Source organism: Myxocyprinus asiaticus, chromosome 22 (assembly GCF_019703515.2).
Source record: "Myxocyprinus asiaticus isolate MX2 ecotype Aquarium Trade chromosome 22, UBuf_Myxa_2, whole genome shotgun sequence".
NCBI lineage: Eukaryota > Metazoa > Chordata > Actinopteri > Cypriniformes > Catostomidae > Myxocyprinus > Myxocyprinus asiaticus.
Window position 1 is genome coordinate 17,011,562 of NC_059365.1, and position 20,698 is coordinate 17,032,259.

General features: G+C 38.5%; 2 protein-coding genes across 4 annotated transcripts in view; both read left to right on the forward strand.

Moving 5' to 3' along the window:
* tenm2a (teneurin transmembrane protein 2a) overlaps positions 1 to 9,332 on the forward strand; it is a 378,826-nt gene extending 369,494 nt beyond the window's left edge. For all 3 annotated transcript variants that reach the window (XM_051649776.1, XM_051649777.1, XM_051649778.1), the window contains 6 exons: positions 113 to 288; positions 3,217 to 3,452; positions 3,626 to 3,922; positions 4,507 to 6,124; positions 6,785 to 6,915; positions 7,051 to 9,332. In XM_051649776.1, coding sequence (XP_051505736.1) covers positions 113 to 288; positions 3,217 to 3,452; positions 3,626 to 3,922; positions 4,507 to 6,124; positions 6,785 to 6,915; positions 7,051 to 7,788 — 3,196 coding nt within the window. In that variant the 3' untranslated portion in view covers positions 7,789 to 9,332. The remainder of the gene's footprint in view (positions 1 to 112; positions 289 to 3,216; positions 3,453 to 3,625; positions 3,923 to 4,506; positions 6,125 to 6,784; positions 6,916 to 7,050) is intronic.
* Positions 9,333 to 15,258: 5,926 nt separating this feature from the next.
* Positions 15,259 to 20,220, forward strand: c22h4orf47 (chromosome 22 C4orf47 homolog). The gene is made up of 8 exons (XM_051649779.1): positions 15,259 to 15,324; positions 15,627 to 15,756; positions 16,740 to 16,959; positions 19,084 to 19,221; positions 19,308 to 19,383; positions 19,526 to 19,705; positions 19,811 to 19,983; positions 20,118 to 20,220. Exons 2-8 carry the CDS (start codon positions 15,660 to 15,662, stop codon positions 20,167 to 20,169), a joined length of 936 nt encoding a protein of 311 aa, XP_051505739.1. The 5' UTR covers positions 15,259 to 15,324; positions 15,627 to 15,659; the 3' UTR covers positions 20,170 to 20,220.
* Positions 20,221 to 20,698: the final 478 nt, after the last annotated feature.

Below are 20,698 nucleotides of genomic sequence, written 5' to 3' on the forward strand. Positions count from 1 at the left end.
ATTACATTAGAAGTGTCATCTAGTATATTGAGATGTTTTTAGACCAAATTATGGTTTTACTTTTAAATATTGCTTTTCAAATGTCTTTTCCTAATGTTTATTGCATTTTCAGGTATGACAGTGAAGGGAGGCTAACCAATGTGACGTACCCCACGGGGATGGTTACAAGTCTACATAGAGAGATTGAAAAATCCATCAACATTGACATTGAGAGCTCCAACAGAGATGATGATGTCACTGTCATCACTAATCTTTCATCAGTTGAAGCCTCCTATACTGTTGTGCAGGGTATGTGTGTTCAGCAAGAAGTTAATACTGAATCTCTTGCATTTCAGACATTATTGTGCCGGTTGGTTAGTATGTTTTCTTTTCGGCCTATGGAAATAGTTCCAAAAGAAGCTGAAGCAGAATCAAGTGTTGCGTGTCGCCGAGCAACCCGCAGAATGACAGCCTGTCTGAAATGCCACAAACACAGATTAGCACTCTTTGAATGCCACTTTTCAAATCAAATTAGAGGTTTAGAACTGTTATATAATTTGTGTTCCATGAATAATTTTGCAGTGAGAATTACCAGTGCACAAACACAATTTGGTTAAAGTTGTTGGTTTTTATATCTCATTAACATTTGTACTTGTATATATACTATAATATACAGCTCCAGCACAAATTAAGAGACCACTGCAAGATTATCAGTTTCTCTGGATTTAGGTATGGTTTGAGTAAAATGTGAAATTTGAGTTTTATTCTATAAAGTACTGACAACATTTCTCCCAAATTCCAAATAAAAATTTTGTCATTTAAAGCATTTATTTGCAGAAAATGACAACTGGTCAAAATAATAAAAAAGATGCAGTGTTTTCAGACCTCAAATAATTCAAAGAAAACAAGTTCATATTCATTTTTTAACAACACAATACTAATGTTTTAACTTAGGAAGAGTGCAGAAATCAATATTTGGTGGATTAACCCAGATTTTCAATCACAGCTTTCATGCGTCTTGGCATGATCTCTACCAGTCTTTCACATTGCTGTTGGGTGACTTTATGCCACTCCTGGCGCAAAAATTCAAGCAGCTTGGCTTTGTTTGATGGCTTGTGGCCATCCATCTTCCTCTTGATCACATTCCAGAGGTTTTCAGCGGGGTTCAGGTCTGGAGATTGGGCTGGCCATGACAGAGTCTTGGTCCGGTGGTCCTCTGTCCACAATTTGATTGACCTGACTGTGTGGCATGGAGCATTGTCCTGCTGGAAAATACAGTCCTCGGAGTTGGGGAACATTGCAGAACAGAAGGAAACAGGTTTTCTTTCAGGATTACCTTGTATGTGGCTTGAGTCATGCGCCCTTTACAAAGACGAATCTGCCTGATTCCAGTCTTGCTGAAGCACCCCCAGATCATCACCGATCCTCCACCAAATTTCACAGTGGGTGCGAGACACTGGCTTGAAGGCCTCTCCAGGTCTCCGTCTAACCATTACGACCAGGTGGAGGATCGGTGATGATCTTAAAACACTGCATCTTTTTTGTTATTTTGACCAGTTGTCATTTTCTGCAAATAAATGCTCTAAATTATGCTCTAAATTGTTTTTATTTGGAATTTGTTAGAAATGTTGTCAGTACTTTATAGAATAAAACAAAAATGTTTTTATTTTTAATTTTAATCAAATCATACCTAAATCCAGAGAAACTGATAATTTTGCTGTGGTCTCTTAATTTTTTCCGGAGCTGACAGTATATAATGTACATATATATACACACATATCAGTGCTTGCTCAGTAAGATGCAAAAAACATCAAAATACAGATACCCTCAATGCCTTGTGGGACTGTAAGTAAATCTATGTCTCAGTGTAGGCAAAATAATCCCCCCTCCCACCATAAATTATAAACTACATTATCTCAAACGTATGAATGTACCGTCTGCTCATAAATTAGTTTCCTGGTTTGTAATTTATTTATAGTGGATGCTCTAAAACATGGGTTCTCAACGGGGGCGTTCAAAGGATGCCAGGAGGCGTTGAGAGCAAATTAGTAGAGAGGGGGGCGTTAGGTTACATATGGGGGGCGTTTATCACTCATAATAATCAAATCTATCGTCAAGTTCCTCTTTGCATTAAAATGTTTATCTAGACTTAGAGTATATCAGTTGGTTCTCAATTGGCTGGTACGCATTTGTACCATGGTTCATCTGATTCTGAAGTCTAGCGACACATCAAGTATCTGGTTTAGCAGCGTCAAATATACAGGTGGAGGCACAACCTTGGCTAATGCACCTGTATGGCTCTGTAGATGGATACGGCTCAAAGGACAGAGCAGCGCGAGGCAAAGAAGGTGCGTTTTTACTCGCAGACAGGTCTCAAGCTCTTAAACGTGCAGCTTTGCAGGAATCAGTGAGAAGCAAGGCACGAGAAGTGGAAATCATTTGAATTCGGCACAGAATTCCACATAACCACCCTTGAATTTACTATAGTAACACTAACTGTACTTTAGGGAGAAATAGATTGATAATAAATATTCATATCACTACTTCAGCTCTATTAAATGTGTCATAGGCTACATTAGGGGAGTGAGGGAATATAATTAATTGTAGTTACAAGTTATAAATATTTATATTTTGCATTTATTGTTTTTACATGTGTTTAGAGTAGGTCTACTGTTTATAATTTCAAAAATGCCATAGTTTGTTTTATAGAAATCATGTTACATCTAACCATGGTAGTGAAGAAGATCCATGCTTCCATGTGCTTGCTTGCTATGGTCTTGTTAAAAAATACCATTGTTAAAACTATAAAAAAAAAAATATCATTAATGAATAAAAATTTCAAAAGGCAAATGCAAAATAAACTATTTTTTTTAAAGATGAAATAGAAATAGCCTAAAAAATAGGTTGGTAGGGGGGCGTTCATCAAAAAAAGTTTGAGAACCACTGCTCTAAAGCATAATAAATGTTTGTGGCTCTCTGAAACAAAGTGATTCAAGGCTCAACATCATTAGTTATAAGCAAAGCACTGCTCTTGTTATCTTTTATGATCCTACCAAAGACAGCCAGACTGTTCTTGAACTGATAAATGCCCCATAGTCCTTTCATGAGTTCAAAATAAATCAAGTTCTTTTTTGTTGATGTCATTTTGTACTCTTGTCATGATGAAAATTTGTAATAAAATATTTGTTTTGTGCTTATTGAATTGGCAGTTCTGTGTTACACTTTTGCCCCCTGCAGATCAAGTACGGAACAGCTTCCAGCTGTGTAACAATGGCACGCTGAGAGTAATGTATGCCAATGGGATGGGTATTAGTTACCACACTGAGCCCCATATCCTGGCTGGATCAGTGAGTCCCACCATCGGCCGCAGAAACATCACACTACCCACTGATAGCGGTCTGAATTCCATAGAATGGAGACTACGCAAAGAGCTGACCAAGGGCAAGGTCACTGTGTTTGGCAGGAAACTTCGGGTGGGCACATGTTCTACAATTTAGTTCTCTGTAGACAATAAAAGTTTTTTTTTTCCTATCTGTTAGCAAAACTATGCAAGAATATTGCTAGATCTGTTAGATCAACTAATCAGTAACTAAGCCACCTCACCATATGGACTGAATTACACACCAAACATTTATGCAATTCACAGGCACATGGGCGCAACCTCTTGTCAATAGACTTTGACAGGAACACACGGACAGAGAAGATCTATGACGACCACAGAAAGTTCACTCTAAGGATCACATATGATGCCCAGGGCAGACCAGCAATATGGCAGCCCAGTAGCAGCCTTGCAGTGGTCAATGTGTCATACTCCAGTACAGGCCAGCTGGTGGGGCTGCACCGAGGGAGTATGAGTGAGAGAACAGAATTTGACCCACAGGGCCGAATCCTCTCACGCTCTTTTGTAGATGGAAAAGTGTGGAGCTACAGTTACCTGGACAAGGTCAGTTCTCTTCTTCAAAAAACATACTTTTATTTATTTATTTATTCCAAATTATTGGGTTTATTAATTTGAGATCTGAGGGGAATTTATCTCAGTTTCACTTACATCGCCGTAACTGCAAAAAGTAACAAGACACATTGTCAATTGGTTTCTGTTTCTGTGGTGAAAGTCCAGCACCAGAACATCAAATATGTTCTAAATGGCTGTGATTTTGTCACATCACACAAAACTTTTGCTTTCAGTGTGGATAGACAAATTACTTGTTACTTGAAACTTGTCACATTGTGCCTGGTTAGGACACGGTCCTGTTCAGAAGAATGTTTTAGTCATTGAAAACAAGCATTGTAGTATTATATTTAAAGCACCGGTAAAAAAAGAGAAGATTGTTTAATTATAATAAATACATATATAAATACAAATATAATCCACAACCACAAATAACAAAATTGCTCTGGTAAATTTAATTTCTCAACATTCTGTGCAGGATAACTTATTTCAGTTTGAATTGTGACAGCTTGTTAAAGATGTTGTTGCTAATTTGCATGATAATGATAATGATGTTCTGAAAATATTTCTCTACACAGTCTATGGTGTTGCTCCTGCAGAGTCAGAGACAGTACATCTTTGAGTTTGACGCATCAAATCGCATCACAGCTGTCACCATGCCCAGCGTTGCTCGTCACACCATGTTCACTCATGTCTCCATCGGCTACATCCGCAACACCTACAACCCACCAGAGAGCAATGCATCCATCATCTACGACTTCAGCGAGGATGGACACCCTCAGGCCACCTATTTCCTGGGTACTGGTCGTCGTGTCCTCTACAAGTATGGCAAGCTGGCCAAGCTCTCTGAGATCTTGTATGACAGCACAGCCATCACCTTTGGCTATGACGAGACGGCTGGTGTGTTAAAAATGGTCAACTTGCAGAGCGGCGGCTTCTCTTGCACTATCCGTTATCGTAAAATGGGTCCCCTAATCGACAAACAGATCTATCGCTTCTCTGAGGAAGGTATGGTCAACGCCCGCTTCGACTACACCTACCATGACAACAGTTTCCGAATCGCCAGCATGAAGCCAGTGATCAGTGAGACGCCATTGCCTGTGGATCTGTACCGTTACGATGAAATCTCCGGCAAAGTGGAGCACTTTGGAAAGTTTGGAGTCATCTATTATGACATCAATCAGATTATCACCACAGCTGTGATGACTCTTAGCAAGCATTTTGATGCACACGGTCGAATCAAGGAGGTGCAATACGAAATCTTCCGCTCTCTAATGTACTGGATGACGGTGCAGTATGACAACATGGGCAGAGTGATTAAACGGGAGCTAAAGATCGGGCCATATGCCAATACCACGCAGTACCGTTATGAGTATGATGGTGACGGGCAACTCAGTGGTGTCAAAGTCAATGATTGGTCTACATGGCGCTACAGTTATGACCTAAACGGCAACCTACATCTGCTCAACCCTGGTAACAGTGCCCGACTCATGCCGCTCCGATATGACCTGCGAGACCGCATCACTCGTTTAGGTGACATGCAGTACCGTCTGGATGAGGACGGTTACCTCAGCCAGAGAGGCGGGGATGTCTTTGACTACAATTCGAAAGGCCAGCTGGTACGCGCCTACAGCCGTGCAGCAGCAGGATGGAGCGTGCAGTATCGTTACGACGGGCTTGGACGAAGGGTTTCCACTAAGAACAGCTTGGGTCAGCACCTCCAGTTCTTTTATGCAGACCTGAACAACCCAACTCGGGTCACGCATGTGTTCAATCACTCCAGTTCAGAAATCAGCTCTTTGTACTATGACCTGCAGGGCCATCTGTTTGCCATGGAGGTGAGTAGTGGGGAGGAGTACTACATCGCCTCTGACAACACAGGAACCCCACTAGCTGTCTTCAGCAGCAACGGGCAGATGATTAAACAGGTGCAGTACACTGCTTATGGGGAGGTGTACCACGACTCGAACCTTGAATTTCAGCTAGTCATTGGCTTCCATGGAGGCCTCTATGACTCCCTAACCAAGTTAGTGCATTTCACACAGAGAGACTATGACGTTTTAGCTGCCAGATGGACATCACCTGATTACACTATGTGGCAGAAGATTAGCAAAGATCTGGCACCCTTCAATTTGTATATGTTCAAGAATAACAACCCACTCAGTGACATGCTGGATGTAAAGAATTATGTCACAGGTAAGAGTTTAGAACTAGGTCACTTTGCAGCCTTGCTAACTAATGAATTAAACCTAAAGTATGTAATTTCTGCACCACTAGATAACCAAACGGAATTGCAAAACCATTAGCCACTTTTTCGCCATCAGAACAAAGAGTTCTCTTTGCAGAACCGTGCCGTTCTGTACCAATATGGGCTCACTGGCACGGTTTCTTTGTCCACCATGGTTCCGCAAAATCAGAATTAGAAAGGACTGACTGAGCTAGTAAACAATTATGATGTATTAAAGGAGTTTCACCAGAATATTTAAGTATAGTTAGCTAACCATGCAGAGAAATCCGGACCAGGAACAGTTTGTAATCATACAGTACTGAACTGTGCTCAATTGGAAATGCTATTACAACCATTACTGAACATGCTCAGAACTGTTTGGCCCGATGGTGCAAAAGCGTTTATTGTTTTCAAACAGTTTTCCTGAATACTCCCTTCATATTCAATTGTTCAAACAAACAGATAGTCCTGCCCCAAACGGAGACATTTTCTGATAGCACCACAGTGTTTACCGTTTACACTTTTCAGGGAAATCAACCTACGAATCACACATCAGCTTTGATCTAATTGATCAAAAACCTATCTATGCAAAATCACAGCCTTATTTCTCTTCATATGTTCATATGCAGATGTGAAGAGTTGGCTGTTAATGTTTGGCTTCCAGCTAAGCAACATCATCCCGGGCTTTCCCAGACACACACTCTATTTTGTGGATCCACCATATGAGCTACTTGCCAGTCAAGAAAGTGAAAATGCTCAGGTGAGTCACAATGTTAAAGCCATAGTAAACCCTCTGAGTAACTACTATCTGCATGAAAATGAATATTGGTGTGGGTGATCTTGCTTGTCTCTTATTTTCCTATTAAGATCTTTAATATTCTCCATCCTTTTACAGCTGATTACCGGAGTTCAACAGGAAGCTGAGCGGCATAGCCAAGCTTTCATGGCGTTGGAAGGACGGCTTCTTGAGAAGGAGCGCAGGAACAAACAGGATAAACCGGGCCACTGGTTTGGCATAAGTACCCCCATCATCGGACGAGGAGTGATGCTGGCAGTGAAAGAAGGCCGTGTGGCCACAGGGGTCTCAAGCATGGCCAGTGACGACAGCAGGAAGGTGGCTCTGGTGCTTAATAATGCTGTTTACTTAGATGGAACGCACTACACGCAGGATGGCCGTGACTGTCATTTCTTTGTGAAGACCGGCTCAGCTGACAGTGACCTTCTAGCTTTGGGACTTACCAACGGGCGTAAGGCACTTGAAAGTGGAATCAATGTGACAGTAAGTGGTCGCTCACGGCGAGGAGTCACCGTTGAGTTCCGGGTTCCAGCCCTGTCTCTCAGCGTGCGGTACGGGTTGGCAGCAGATGTGCTGGATGAGGAGAGAGCTCGACTGTTGGAACTGGCACGGCAACAGGCACTAACAGGGGCGTGGCTGCGAGAGCAGCAACGGGCACGGGATAATAAGGAGGGAAGCCGCTTGTGGACTGAAGGAGAGAGACAGCAGCTTCTTTCAACAGGGAACGTGCAGGGTTACGATGGGTACTACATTTTACCTGTTGAACAGTACCCCGAACTGGCAGACAGCAGTTTCAACATCCAATTCCTGAGACAGAATGAGATGGGGAGGAGGTAACAGTCCAAATATTTTTGTTATCTTGTTTTTTTTTTATATTTTTATCTCTGTTTATCTTTCTCTCTAGCTATAGCTTTTTGATTTTCAGTTCCTTACTCTATCTCTTTCTTTCTCTTGCTTTGTATTTTTCCCACTTTTTCTCTTTTTTTTCTGTTATCTCCTGTACCCACGAAGAATAATTGAACTAATGGGGTAACTCTCTGAACGCTGCAGGGACTTTTAAAAGAAGAACTCTCAAAAACTTTGTTAATACTGCCTCTGGCAAAAAAACAAACATTGAAAGACCTTGTCTTTGTTTTTCAACAATAGACATCAAAAAAGCACTGAGAAACTTAAAAAAACTATTGCTGAAATATGACAAATCCCCTTTTTAAAAAAGAATAGATATTTTTACCCATATTTTTTGGGTTACCGAGAGGATGTTGGTGCCAGATGGTACCCTTGTAATTGTGTGACCTGGTTCGAGTCTCACAAGCTGCTGGAGAGGCCCAGTCTCAATGCCAGAACTAAGGAATAACATCTGTAAAGAGAAATAGTAGTCTCAGGCCTCCCATTTTTCACAGCTAAACTGTCAATTGCCACTGCAGCAAGTACCATCATCTACAGACTGAATTTCTTCAAGCAGTTAAGAAAATTCCAGCAAAGTAAAAGGTTTTTAAAAAGTGATGAGAAAATATCAAACATAGTTTGTTTCATCACTGATAGAAAATTACTTAAATTGTGTCAGATAACTGTGAAGTTCAGGGTGTGCTTTAGATGCGATAGTTTTGTATGTTCCAGTCGCATTAGAGTAACAAGACCTTCACCAGGGCACTTCTGTATAGAAATATCAGAAAAGAAACACTCACAATCTACAGATTAAAGGTTACTAGTGTCAGAAATTATTTATTTTTACTTTGTTTTATTATTATTATTATTATTATTATTATTATTAATATTATTCTTGGTACTCGACAATCATGAAAGAGTCACCACATTTAGCTACAAAGATGAACATTGATTGTTGAGTTATTTTTCCTTTGTAAAATATGTAATAATTTTTCATTTTTGTATTCATTTTGATTTGCTCTTAAGCAAATTATAGTCATACACAGAAATAATTTATGTAAAGTGTTTTTAAATGGTTTATACTTTAAATAAAGTTTAAAACTGTGAAACTTGTTTTTCAAAATATATCTGTATGTACAGTGTATAGATTTACCTTTATGCAGCACAGTAGAATATTGTTCATAATATCAACTTTTATATTTCTAACAAAAGGTGGCTTGTTATGTGCAATTCAACAGCTGGTATTAAAACGCTAGAAATTTGTGACACTCGAATATCACAGATAAACAATATTGATACCCCGTTTGATGTTCTGTTTGTTTAGTTTTGTTTTTATGCTGAAAATTTGCTGTACTAGAACCCAAATCATAGAAATTGATTATTTCCACTGTGAAGAGACTCAATTATGGATGTTATGATGTACCAAATCAGTATTGAGGGATGATTCTTACTCAAGTGAGACTCTTCTGAGACCTACCAATAAATAGTTTACTTCATGTGAGTCCTAGTCTCATGTTTTTGTAAATATGTGATCATATGTATACTGATATATATTAATATGTCATTTCTCCACATCTCAGGGGGTGGATTGTTCTATTCCCTCGGATGGTAAACAATAGTTTTTGCCATAGAGTTACTATAGTTATTTTTACTGCACTGAAATTGTGGTAACACCAACGACAACAAAAGGTATTACGATGTTTATTTGGATACGGTTCTATTGTAATACCCTAGGGATTTGGACTTGTACCGTAGTAATACTATGATATTCTTTGAAGTATCTTGGAGTAGTATAAATGCCATGGTATTACCATGAAGTTAACTGGAAAATCCAGATGGTATTAACAGAAAGATCTAGAAAGCTTCTTACACTGTACCAAAGAAATCCCATATTCATTTGTGATTTTAAAGCAAAAATAACTGTAGCAAGAAACTATTTTCACTTTCACCAGAGCCCTTCTACCAAGGGGAATCTACAAGATTAGCATAAAATAGCATAAAGCGGCAGTCCCATAGACATTCTATGGGTGGTACAATGGCGAGGAGATAAGAGGCTGTTCATAACATATTGAATTGACCACCTGTCTGCTAATCTAAAAATGTTTTACACTATACAATCTTTTTGGAGTGAACTATGTGTGGAGATTACTATGATAACATTGCTGTTTTATAAGAGAAGACACAGACAATTTTGCAACAGGTAGGTGTCAGTTTACAGCTCTCCCCATTAATTTGTATGATATCCACAATACCTCAAAAGATGACTTACTGTAATAACACACTTGTTAACTGTTACGCTCCCAACCCTGGTCCTGGAGTACCCCCAACACAGCACATTTTGCATGTCTCCCTTATTTAACACACCTAATTCAACTCATTCACTGGTTAGTAGAGGCTCCATGAGCAGAATTGGGTGTGTCAAATAAGTGTGACATCTAAAATGTGCAGTGTTGGGAGTACTCCAGGACCAGGTTTGGGAAACACTACTCTACAGTATCTCTGTATCCACAGTTGTCCTGACCAACCCCTGGGCGGCACCATGATGATTCTAATTGCCTGTTTTGTGTTTCTGGTCTTGAGACACAATGTAAAAACTACCGAAAAGAGTGATTCAGATGGAAAACAACAACCGTTTAAGTGTTATTTGGAGTAAAAATTAATTTCAGGCAATGTGTGCAGTTGTTGGATGTCATAACAACTCAAAGTAGTTAATGATATCAACCTAACTAGCCTCGGACCATCGCTTCATGACATCTACATACTCAGGTGAGGCACTGTCAAAAAAAGAAAAGAAACGGTCATCTCGACTTGACACTTTAAAGCCACATGTTTTAAAAAATATTTCTAAATGTAATACTTTAAACATCACATTACCCGCTAAGAATATGAGCAGATGCGAATGCAGAAACAGGCGAATCGTGGAACACTTCCTCATTCAGGAAAAAGGTGGACAGAAAATCTCTGCTTTCACTTCCCCATTCTTATTCTTTTGTTTCTGGTGATTCGCATTCTTTGTGTATCTCACCACCTACTGGGCAGTGAGGAGATTGAGAATTTATAGGGAAAAAAAGGACTTTCATCCACACCTATCAAATTGCTTCTGAAGATATAGATTAAACCGCTGGAGTCGTGTGGATGACTTTAATGCTGCTTTATATGCTTTTTGGATCTCCAACAATTTGGCCACCATTCACTTGCATTGTATGGACCTACAGTGCTGAGATATTCTAATAAAAAATCTTTGTGTTCAGTAGAAGAAAGAAAGTCATACAAATCTGGGACAGCATGAGGATGAGTAAACGATGAGAGAATTTTCATTTTTGGGTGAACTATCCTTTTAATAATACAAAACGATAGTAATAATAATTTGTTATAGTCGTGTTATTCCTTTCAAAGCTTTAACGTGAGGGAGGAATAGAAGTAAGAAAATCCTGATGAAGAAAGTTACAGTAGCCCCAGCCCAGCCACATACTGTACAACCCTAGCTTCCCTTTTACAGCATTACAGACTAAAGGGTCTTTTATTCTAAAGTTAGCTCAATAGAGCGCTTGCTGCTAGGCGGTTCCCTCTTCTCGGCCACGCCTATGCTTGAACACAGCCAATTGAATATCAGAGTAGGGTTCTGTTGGAAATGGCTTAAAAAACTTGAATGACAAGGAAGTAAAGGTGCGACAAACAGGCGAATTGTCATACTACTAACTACAACATGGTAAGCAGCTGTAAGTTTGTACTCATTTAGTACAATGAAACGTATTTTCAGACCGTTTAAGAGAGAAATTGTTGAATTAAACAGCCAGTTATACTTTGATATTGTATACTGACTGAGCTTTCTGTTGACGTCGGTCTCCTTTCTGTTCTAGTCAGGGTGACAGTGCTCATGCACCTGTAAATAAACCCTTACTCGTTATCTCTGCAGTTCATTAGGTAATAACGAACTAAACGCTTCGTTGCTTTGTTAATGTTCGGTGATGTCACTTACTATATTTTTACGTGCATGCGCATATCCATCAGTGGAAAATCTAAATTGGTGTCCTTGTTTATTTGTATTAATTTCCATTATGAAGAGAGCTCTTAACCTTGTGACGTATTCATGACTTGCAGAAATTTAAACTCTTAGTTTATTGCATGGTGGATTTTCTATGATGATTGTTTAACTTGTATTGCAATTATAACATGAACAATACTGTTTGGCAAATCCAGACACCAAAATAAGTTCAACCAAAGGTCCTCTACAGAGCTAACAAACCTGAGTAGGTAGTAACCAAACAATTAGCAAGCAACAGTAAATTAAATTAAACATTTCTAAAGTGAAAAAAAACATTAGATCAATTTGAATATTAGAATGTGTTCTTGTTTTCTTGAAATATCCATTAAAAACAAAAAAGAAAAATGATAATGGGAAATAAATGGGATTTGTGGGTGAATTTTCCAAATGTCTGTTTAAACGTAAAATAGTTACCATGCAAGATGTAACATTTCTAATAGTTTACATTTTATAATGGTTTTATTTTTTTCACGTGTTATATATGTATCACTTACATTTTGTTGGTTAGTTTTGTGGCTGTTGTCTGATTGTTAACTATTATTGACGTCACACATTGTGCATGGGTTTTTTGCATGACAGGAATGTTGGCATAGCTTGTTGATTGGCCTAATGCATTCCTCTTTGCTATAGATAACGAGATCTCCTACAGTGATCTCAAATCTTTCTTGGAGAAGGGTTAAGGACTTCTTGTGGATGTGCACTCCAAGGATGAGGTAAGCAGAGGGCGTATTCCAGGATCCATCCACATCCCATGTGAGAGAGAAACTGCGGAGTTAAATTTTTGCACTACTCGGAGTCAGACGTATGCCAGAAATAAAGTATTATTATCATATTGTCATATTATAGTCAGTGGATGGGTCATTTGTCACATAAATAGGAAATTAACTTTAACCTTCCACCCCCTTCTATTTGTTTTAGTGGAAAATGTAGAAATTGACATGTCCCTGGACTCAGCTGAATTCCAGTGTACGTTTGGTGTACCTAAGCCTTCGTTGGACTCCTTTGAACTGATTTTCCACTGCCAGATGGGAAGACGTGGAGCTGTTGCTACAGAGAAAGCCAGAAGCCTGGGGTTCAAGAAGTAATAATTTTGAGATCATGAATACTTTCACATTTCCTGCTGAAATTGTCACATAACAATTCCTTCTACCCCTCTCTCTTTAGTGCCCGTAATTATGCTGGAGGCTACAAGGAATGGTCAGAAAAGGAGGGGAAAATGACAATCCGCAAAACTCTTGGAAATTAACAAATGTATCTTGAACCTGTTCCGGGACCTTTTTTTACATCATGCATTTTATTGTTAAAGGAATAGTTCACCCAGAAATGAAAATTCTCTCATTTACTCACCCTAACGCCTTCCCAGATGTGTATGACTTTCTTTCTTCTGCAGAACACAAAGATTTTTGGAAGAATATCTCAGCTTTGTAGGTCCATACATTGCAAGTGAATGGTGACCAAAATTTTGAAGCTCCTAAAAACACAAAGGCAGCATAAAACTCCTTGTCTTCTGAAGCAATCTTATCGATTTGGGGTGAGAACAGACCAAAATTTAACTCCTTTTTTCACTGTACATCTTGCCATTGCAGTCTCTAGGCACAATCATGATTGCAAGCTCGATAACACTTCCTAGTGCTTGACGCATGCGCAGAGGACTAGATGGCGCTAGGAAGTGTCATCCAGCTTGAAATCATGATCGCCAAGGAGACTGCTGATGTAAAGATTTATAGTAAAAGGGAGTTCGGTCTTTTCTCACCCAAAACCGATTGGATCATTTCAGAAGACATGGATTAAGCCACTAGAGTCACATGGAATACTTTTATGATGCCTTTGTGTTTTTGGAGCTTCAACGTTTTGGTCACCATTCACTTGCATTGTGTGGGCCTACAGAGCTGAGATTTTCATCTAAAAATCTTCATTTGTCATACACATCTGGGATGGCAAGAGGGTGAGTAAATGATGAGGAAATCTTTCATTTGTGGATGAAGTATTCCTTTAATGCTAATCATTATGTATGTACATGCTTCTATTATATTAAAGTTTAATAATTAAAAAATATATACTATCCTTGTCTTTTTAAAGAGTTCTTAGGAGAGGACAAATATAAAATCAGCACAGATTCGGTCTGATCTGGTTCAGATGTAATTACATTTTTGATGATGTCTTTTCCTTTAATTGAATATGTGTGTCAGCCTCATGTGGCAAAACTCAAGTGAGACTATCGGTGTCACATGCTGCTAATTAATGGACACTTACATTGATCTCTGCCAGTCATTTGGGTAATAATCAACAATCATTCTGAACCTCATATGGATGGATTAGATTTAATGTTAGTGACCAAACGCTTTACTATTATTTGAATCTTATAAATGCGCATGTCAAGTAGACTGTTCATTCAGAAAAAATGTAAATTCGACGTTTGACTAGTTTTTCTTATTAGGGTGTGTATCTGTAGATGTTAGAGATAGGAATCTTTTAATTGTTATAAAGTTATGACTTGCCTATATATCTCCATATCTTGTGTGCCCCTCTGAGTGGGGCCGTTGTCTCACGCGGCCTCGCTGCTCAAAACAGACAGGGCAAAAAGAAGAAAAGCGTACCGTTTAATCCAGCATCAGTTAGTAAACTTCAATTACCATTTTGTTACAGTTTTTAGTTTATTTTGGTAAATCTTAATGCAGCCGTCATGCAATTTTTGACAGATGAACCAAAGCATCGGCTGCAGTACAGGTGACAAGCCCACCTACGTGTTCCCAGCTGAGCTAAAAAAAAAAGATGGTCGGTTCAGCCTTTCCCCCGGACATCTGTGACTATAATGATCCCTGTCACGAAAATGTAAGCTGTACTGGAGTTAATATTGTTTGTCTCTACAGTTTATTATTAGTCTTATAAATGTCTCCTCAAAGGGGAACTGTAACTAACTGCTTCACGTTTGTTGTAGGTTGCTGCCATCACTATGGATGATTTGAAAATGATCCAGTTCACTTGATTTGGAATGATTGGGCGGTTAAATTGCTGTTGCAGTCATCTGTTCAGAACTGCATATTTGCGTGTTCGTAATATATGGTAAATGTGTAATAGAATGTGTTCATAATATTCTACAATAAACTGTTCAAAGCAACAAGCTGTTTAACTTAATTGCTATATTTATAGGGTTTCTGCTTCTACAACTATATTTTTGTAATACATTTGCAGAGACCCTTGCTGAACATCTCTTGTATGTAATGTAATAATAATGTATTGGCGCTTCAGAAAGATTTGGTGTTTGACTACAATTCCCATAATTCCTGGGTACTTGCGTCACTGTGTGTGCTGTAAATGTGCATCGGGAAAATCGTGTGTAAAAATTGATTGACTTGCTGGACACCATGGCAACTGTACACAACCTATAGAAACACCGTTGCAGTGGAGTTATAACCATTACCAAAAGCATTACATAACTCAAGGTATGTTTATGGACACATATTTATTGCACGACTGGTTGTTCGACCATCGCTTGATTTACATGTTATTGTGGTAGTAGCCTATATAAATGAGAGTTTATAGATCATGTTATATACAAGTACTGCGCAGTGATGATATGCACAGTTATTACTGGTTTGCATGGTTGCACTGGCATATTACAACATATATATATATATATATATATATATATATATATATATATATTATATTATATTATATTATATGAAGACATTTATATTTATATTTGTTATTGTTGTGTTGTTGTTGTTGTTGTTTCCACTAGTGCAGTGTGGGGAAACACTGCAAGCTTTAGAAAATGCCTCCAGAGGGGAAATCTGACATGGAGCGGGTTGGGCTCTTTAAAGAAATGGGCTACATCTCCATAGGGGACAAATATACACCTTTCATTTACCGTAAGTGTGACTATATTAACATATTAGTAACTGACTGGTGCAATGGTGAGTTTGTTGCATAAAAAACGTAAAAAATTAAATTAAAAAAATGCCATGGTAAAACCACCAAATTACAAATATTATTATAATGTCACTACTGTTAAATCATAATACATTAATATGGGATCTCCTTCAGAGAGCATACAAAGCTTTCAGAATCGAATTGCTTTATCCCTTTTTTGAGGACAGTTGCCTGTTGCTGGCTAAAACCAAGTGACACATTTTTTTATTTTAGCAATAGTATAGTTTTTGCCACACACTTACACACACACCGATCAGCCACAACATTAAAACCACCTGCCTGATATTGTGTAGGTACCCCTCGTGCCGCCAAAACAGCACCAACCCGCATCTCAGATGCTATTCTTCACACCACAATTGTACAGAGCAGTTATCTGAGTTACCGTAGACATTGTCAGTTCAAACCAGTCTGGACATTCTCCGCTGACCTCTCTCATCAACAAGGCATTTCCATCCACAGAACTGCCGCTCATTGGATGTTTTTTGTTTTTGGCATCATTCAGCAGTTACAGAAATACTCAAACCAGCCCATCTGGCACCAACAATCATCCATGCGATTATCTAATCAGCCAATCGTGTGGCAGCAGTGCAGTGCATAAAATCATGCAGATACGGGTCAGGACCTTCAGTTAATGTTCACAACAACCATCAGAATGGGGAAAAATGTGATCTCAGTGATTTGGACCGTGGCATGATTGTTGGTGCCAGATGGGCTGGTTTGAGTATTTCTGTAACTGCTGATCTCCTGGGAAGAACAAAAAACATACAGTGAGTGGCTGTTCTGTGGATGGTAATGTTGTGGCTGATTAAAAACTATGTAAGATTTGCTTTAATCCATACTTAACAATGAAAATTAAATAGTTATTAGTCTAGTAAAATATTTTATGTCTGTGTAACAATGTACTTCATTTGTTGCTAAAAAGGGCCATTTAATGAATCTGCACACAAGAACAAACAGATGTTATCCGGAGGACCAAAAACGAGGTGTGCGCTGCAGACGGGCTACTTCGATGCACAGTTTAAGCGGATCTTTGAGCGCGAGGCATTTACAGACCCTGTCAAAATAGAGAGACAATACAGGATACAACAGGCCAAAAGAAACTTAGGCAAAGTCTTTCTGCCCAGTAATGGAGAGAAAAAAAAGTGAGTCTTTCTTGATAAATTTCTCTAGCACAGAGGTTTTCAAACTGTGGTCCAGGGACCCTCATTGGGCCACAAGGGGTTGCTAGGGTGTCTGCAAACATTTTCAGAGAAAATAAATGTGTAAAAGTGTTAAAAATCTTTTTGACAACATTTGAGATTGTTACCATTTCTTTCTGAAATTATGAGATTAATAATTTTTTCTTATTGTATTTTACTATTACATAGGTCATAGTTTGCAGCAGTTAAAAAAAAACATCTGCATAGTTTCTTATATTATGAAAAATATTTCTTATTTTTAAGAAATAAGGATTGTAAGGCACTATTCTCTTTAAAGCTGCTTTGAAATAATATTAATTGTGAAATGTTCTCTCTCTCTCTCTCTCTCTCTCTCTCTCTCTCTCTCTCTCTCTCTCTCTATATATATATATATATATACACACACACACACACACACATATATATATATATATATATATATATATATATATAGATATAGATATAGATATATATATATATAGATAGATAGATAGATAGATAGACATTTAATTGAAATGTTTCTTTTATTCCAGGTTTATCCCAGATAGTATTTTACTAATTTCTTTTTGGCTTTAATACAATGTCAATATAAAAGCCAGTTATTTAGTTTAGCAAACAACATGTTGTCTTTATAATACACTTACTATATTACAGAATTTGTGACATTTTGGCATTGATTTTGAAAATATGATCTATAAAAATCGTGTCTTTTATTTAAGGATAGTGATCATATGATGCCATTTATTATCACACAGTTGTTTGGCTCCTTTTTAAATCATAATGATAACAGAAATCACCCAAATGGCCCTGATCAAAAGTTTACATACCCTTGAATGTTTGGCCTTGTTAAAGACACACAAGGTGACACACACAGGTTTAAATGGCAATTAAAGGTTAATTTCCCACACCTGTGGCTTTGTAAATTGCAATTAGTGTCTGTGTATAAATAGTGAATGAGTTTGTTAGCTCTCACATGGATGCACTGAGCAGGCTAGGTACTGAGCCATGGGGAACAGAAAAGAACTGTCAAAAGACCTGCGTAACAAGGTAATGGAACTTTATAAAGATGGAAAAGGATATAAAAAGATTTCCAAAGCCTTGAAAATGCCAGTCAGTACTGTTCAATCACTTATTAAGAAGTGGAAAATTCGGGGATCTCTTGATACCAAGCCAAGGTTAGGTAGACCAAGAAAGATTTCAGCCACAACTGCCAGAAGAATTGTTTGGGATACAAAGAAAAACCCACAGGTAACCTCAGGAGAAATACAGGCTGCTCTGGAAAAAGATGGTGTGGTTGTTTCAAGGATCACAATACGACGATACTTGAACAAAAATGAGCTGCATGGTCAATTTGCCAGAAAGAAGCCTTTACTGCTCCAATGCCACAAAAAAGCCCGGTTACAATATGCCCAGCACCTTGACACGCCTAGGCCCAAGGCCAAGTTGACCCTCCAGTGGTTACAGCAGAAAAAGGTGAAGGTTCTGGAGTGGCCATCACAGTCTCCTGACCTTAATATCATCAAGCCACTCTGGGGAGATCTCAAAGGTGCGGTTCACGCAAGACGACCAAAGACTTTGCATGACCTGGAGGCATTTTGCCAAGACGAATGGGCAGCTATACCACCTGCAAGAATTTTGGGCCTCATAGACAACTATTACAAAAGACTGCACGCTGTCATTGATGCTAAAGGGAGCAATACACAGTATTAAGAACTAAGGGTATTCAGACTTTTGAACAGGGTTCATTTCATTTTTTTCTTTGTTGCCATGTTTTGTTTTATGATTGTGCCATTCTGTTATAACCTACAGTTGAATATGAATGCCATGAGAAATAAAAGAAATGTGTTTTGCCTGCTCACTCATGTTTTCTTCAAAAATGGTACATATATTACCAATTCTCCAAGGGTATGCAAACTTTTGCGCACAACTGTGTATATATATATTATTATATATATAATTTTTTTACATTTTTTTATTATTTTTTTTATTATAAATAGGTAGCAAAGAAATACAGCTGACACAATTTCCCCACTCATAAGTCCTGGCACTAACAGTACAGTTGCTTTAATAGTTCACTTTGATTTGTAGAGCTGGAGTGGGCAGCTATTACGGAACTTTCGGAGGTCCCATTCAAGCAATGAGTGCCCTGCAGATTTCAAGGAAACCATACAAATCACCTGGGAAGAACTTCTACACCAATCCACCTAAGAAGGGCAGTGGTTATGGGTAGGCCATGGACATTATCCTTTCATCTGCAAATTTGCTATAGTTTTGCCGGCAGATATATTGAAGTTGTCCTTGCTTTCTAAAAGCTATCCTGACATCACCCTCTCCAAAATGGTATCCTATTCCTCCGACCCCTATGATCGAGCCAAGGCGATGCTAAAGGTATTTTTATGTCTATCTAAGTGAGATTTCTAAACAGACTTGAGGTCTTCGTTTTAAATAAGATACGCCATGACCTGAGAAATTAACTAGATAATGCTATGCAAGTGTTCTCTTTCTAATGAGAGAGATAATTTTTTGCCAGCGTGAGATCATGGCCCACAAATCTATGCTGAAAGGTGGACCATTTCGTTTAAACCTTCATCCAAATGAATGCTTTGATAGCAATCCTTACAAATTTGACAAACCTCAACCACCTCCAAAGAAGACTGAGGAGAAAAAGCACTTTGCCGTGCCCTTCAAACCAAGTTCACCCAGTAAAAAGGTATGTAATATGCCTAATATGTAAAGAGATCAAATTGTGTTTGGAACATTTCATGGCATACTATTTTAGTAGTGTGTTGAGCAATTCTTGACTTATTTTCTGCAGACTGGAGGCATGAAAGCAGGAGCATTTGACTCTTACCCCACCTACTCTGCAGAACCCTATGTCACCAAAAAGGCCAAATCAGTGATGACAAATAAGGAAGGAAAGATATTTCACCCCTCGCCTGGCCCAAAAAGCACACCTGTCAAGAGCATAATCAGCCTCAATGTTAACAAGTAAGCTGGGGTGCAGCAACTGGCATCATATCATATTGAACAGTAATGCTGTTCATAAATGAATAATCACTAACATCAGTTGCTGACCTAATTCCTGGGTCACAGTAATGTAACTTTCCTTTCATTGTTTACAGGGTTGTGAACTCAGCAAACTACAACCAAATCCCCTCTGTGATGGCATATTGAAAACTTTTGTCTTCTGGTGAATAAATGAAAATGTATATACAGGTGCATCTCAATAAATTAGAATGTCGTGGAAAAGTTCATTTATTTCAGTAATTCAACTCAAATTGTGAAACTCGTGTATTAAATAAATTCAGTGCACACAGACTGAAGTAGTTTAAGTCTTTGGTTGTTTCAATTGTGATGATTTTGGCTCACATTTAACAAAAACCCACCAATTCACTATCTCAAAAAATTAGAATATATCAGTAGACCAATAAAAAAACATTTTTAGTGAATTGTTGGAAAGTATGTTCATTTACTGTATATGTACTCAATACTTGGTAGGGGCTCCTTTTGCTTTAATTACTGCCTCAATTCGACGTGGCATGGAGGTGATCAGTTTGTGGCACTGCTGAGGTGGTATGGAAGCCCAGGTTTCTTTGACAGTGGCCTTCAGCTCATCTGCATTTTTTGGTCTCTTGTTTCTCATTTTCCTCTTGACAATACCCCATAGATTCTCTATATGGTTCAGTTCTGGTGAGTTTGCTGG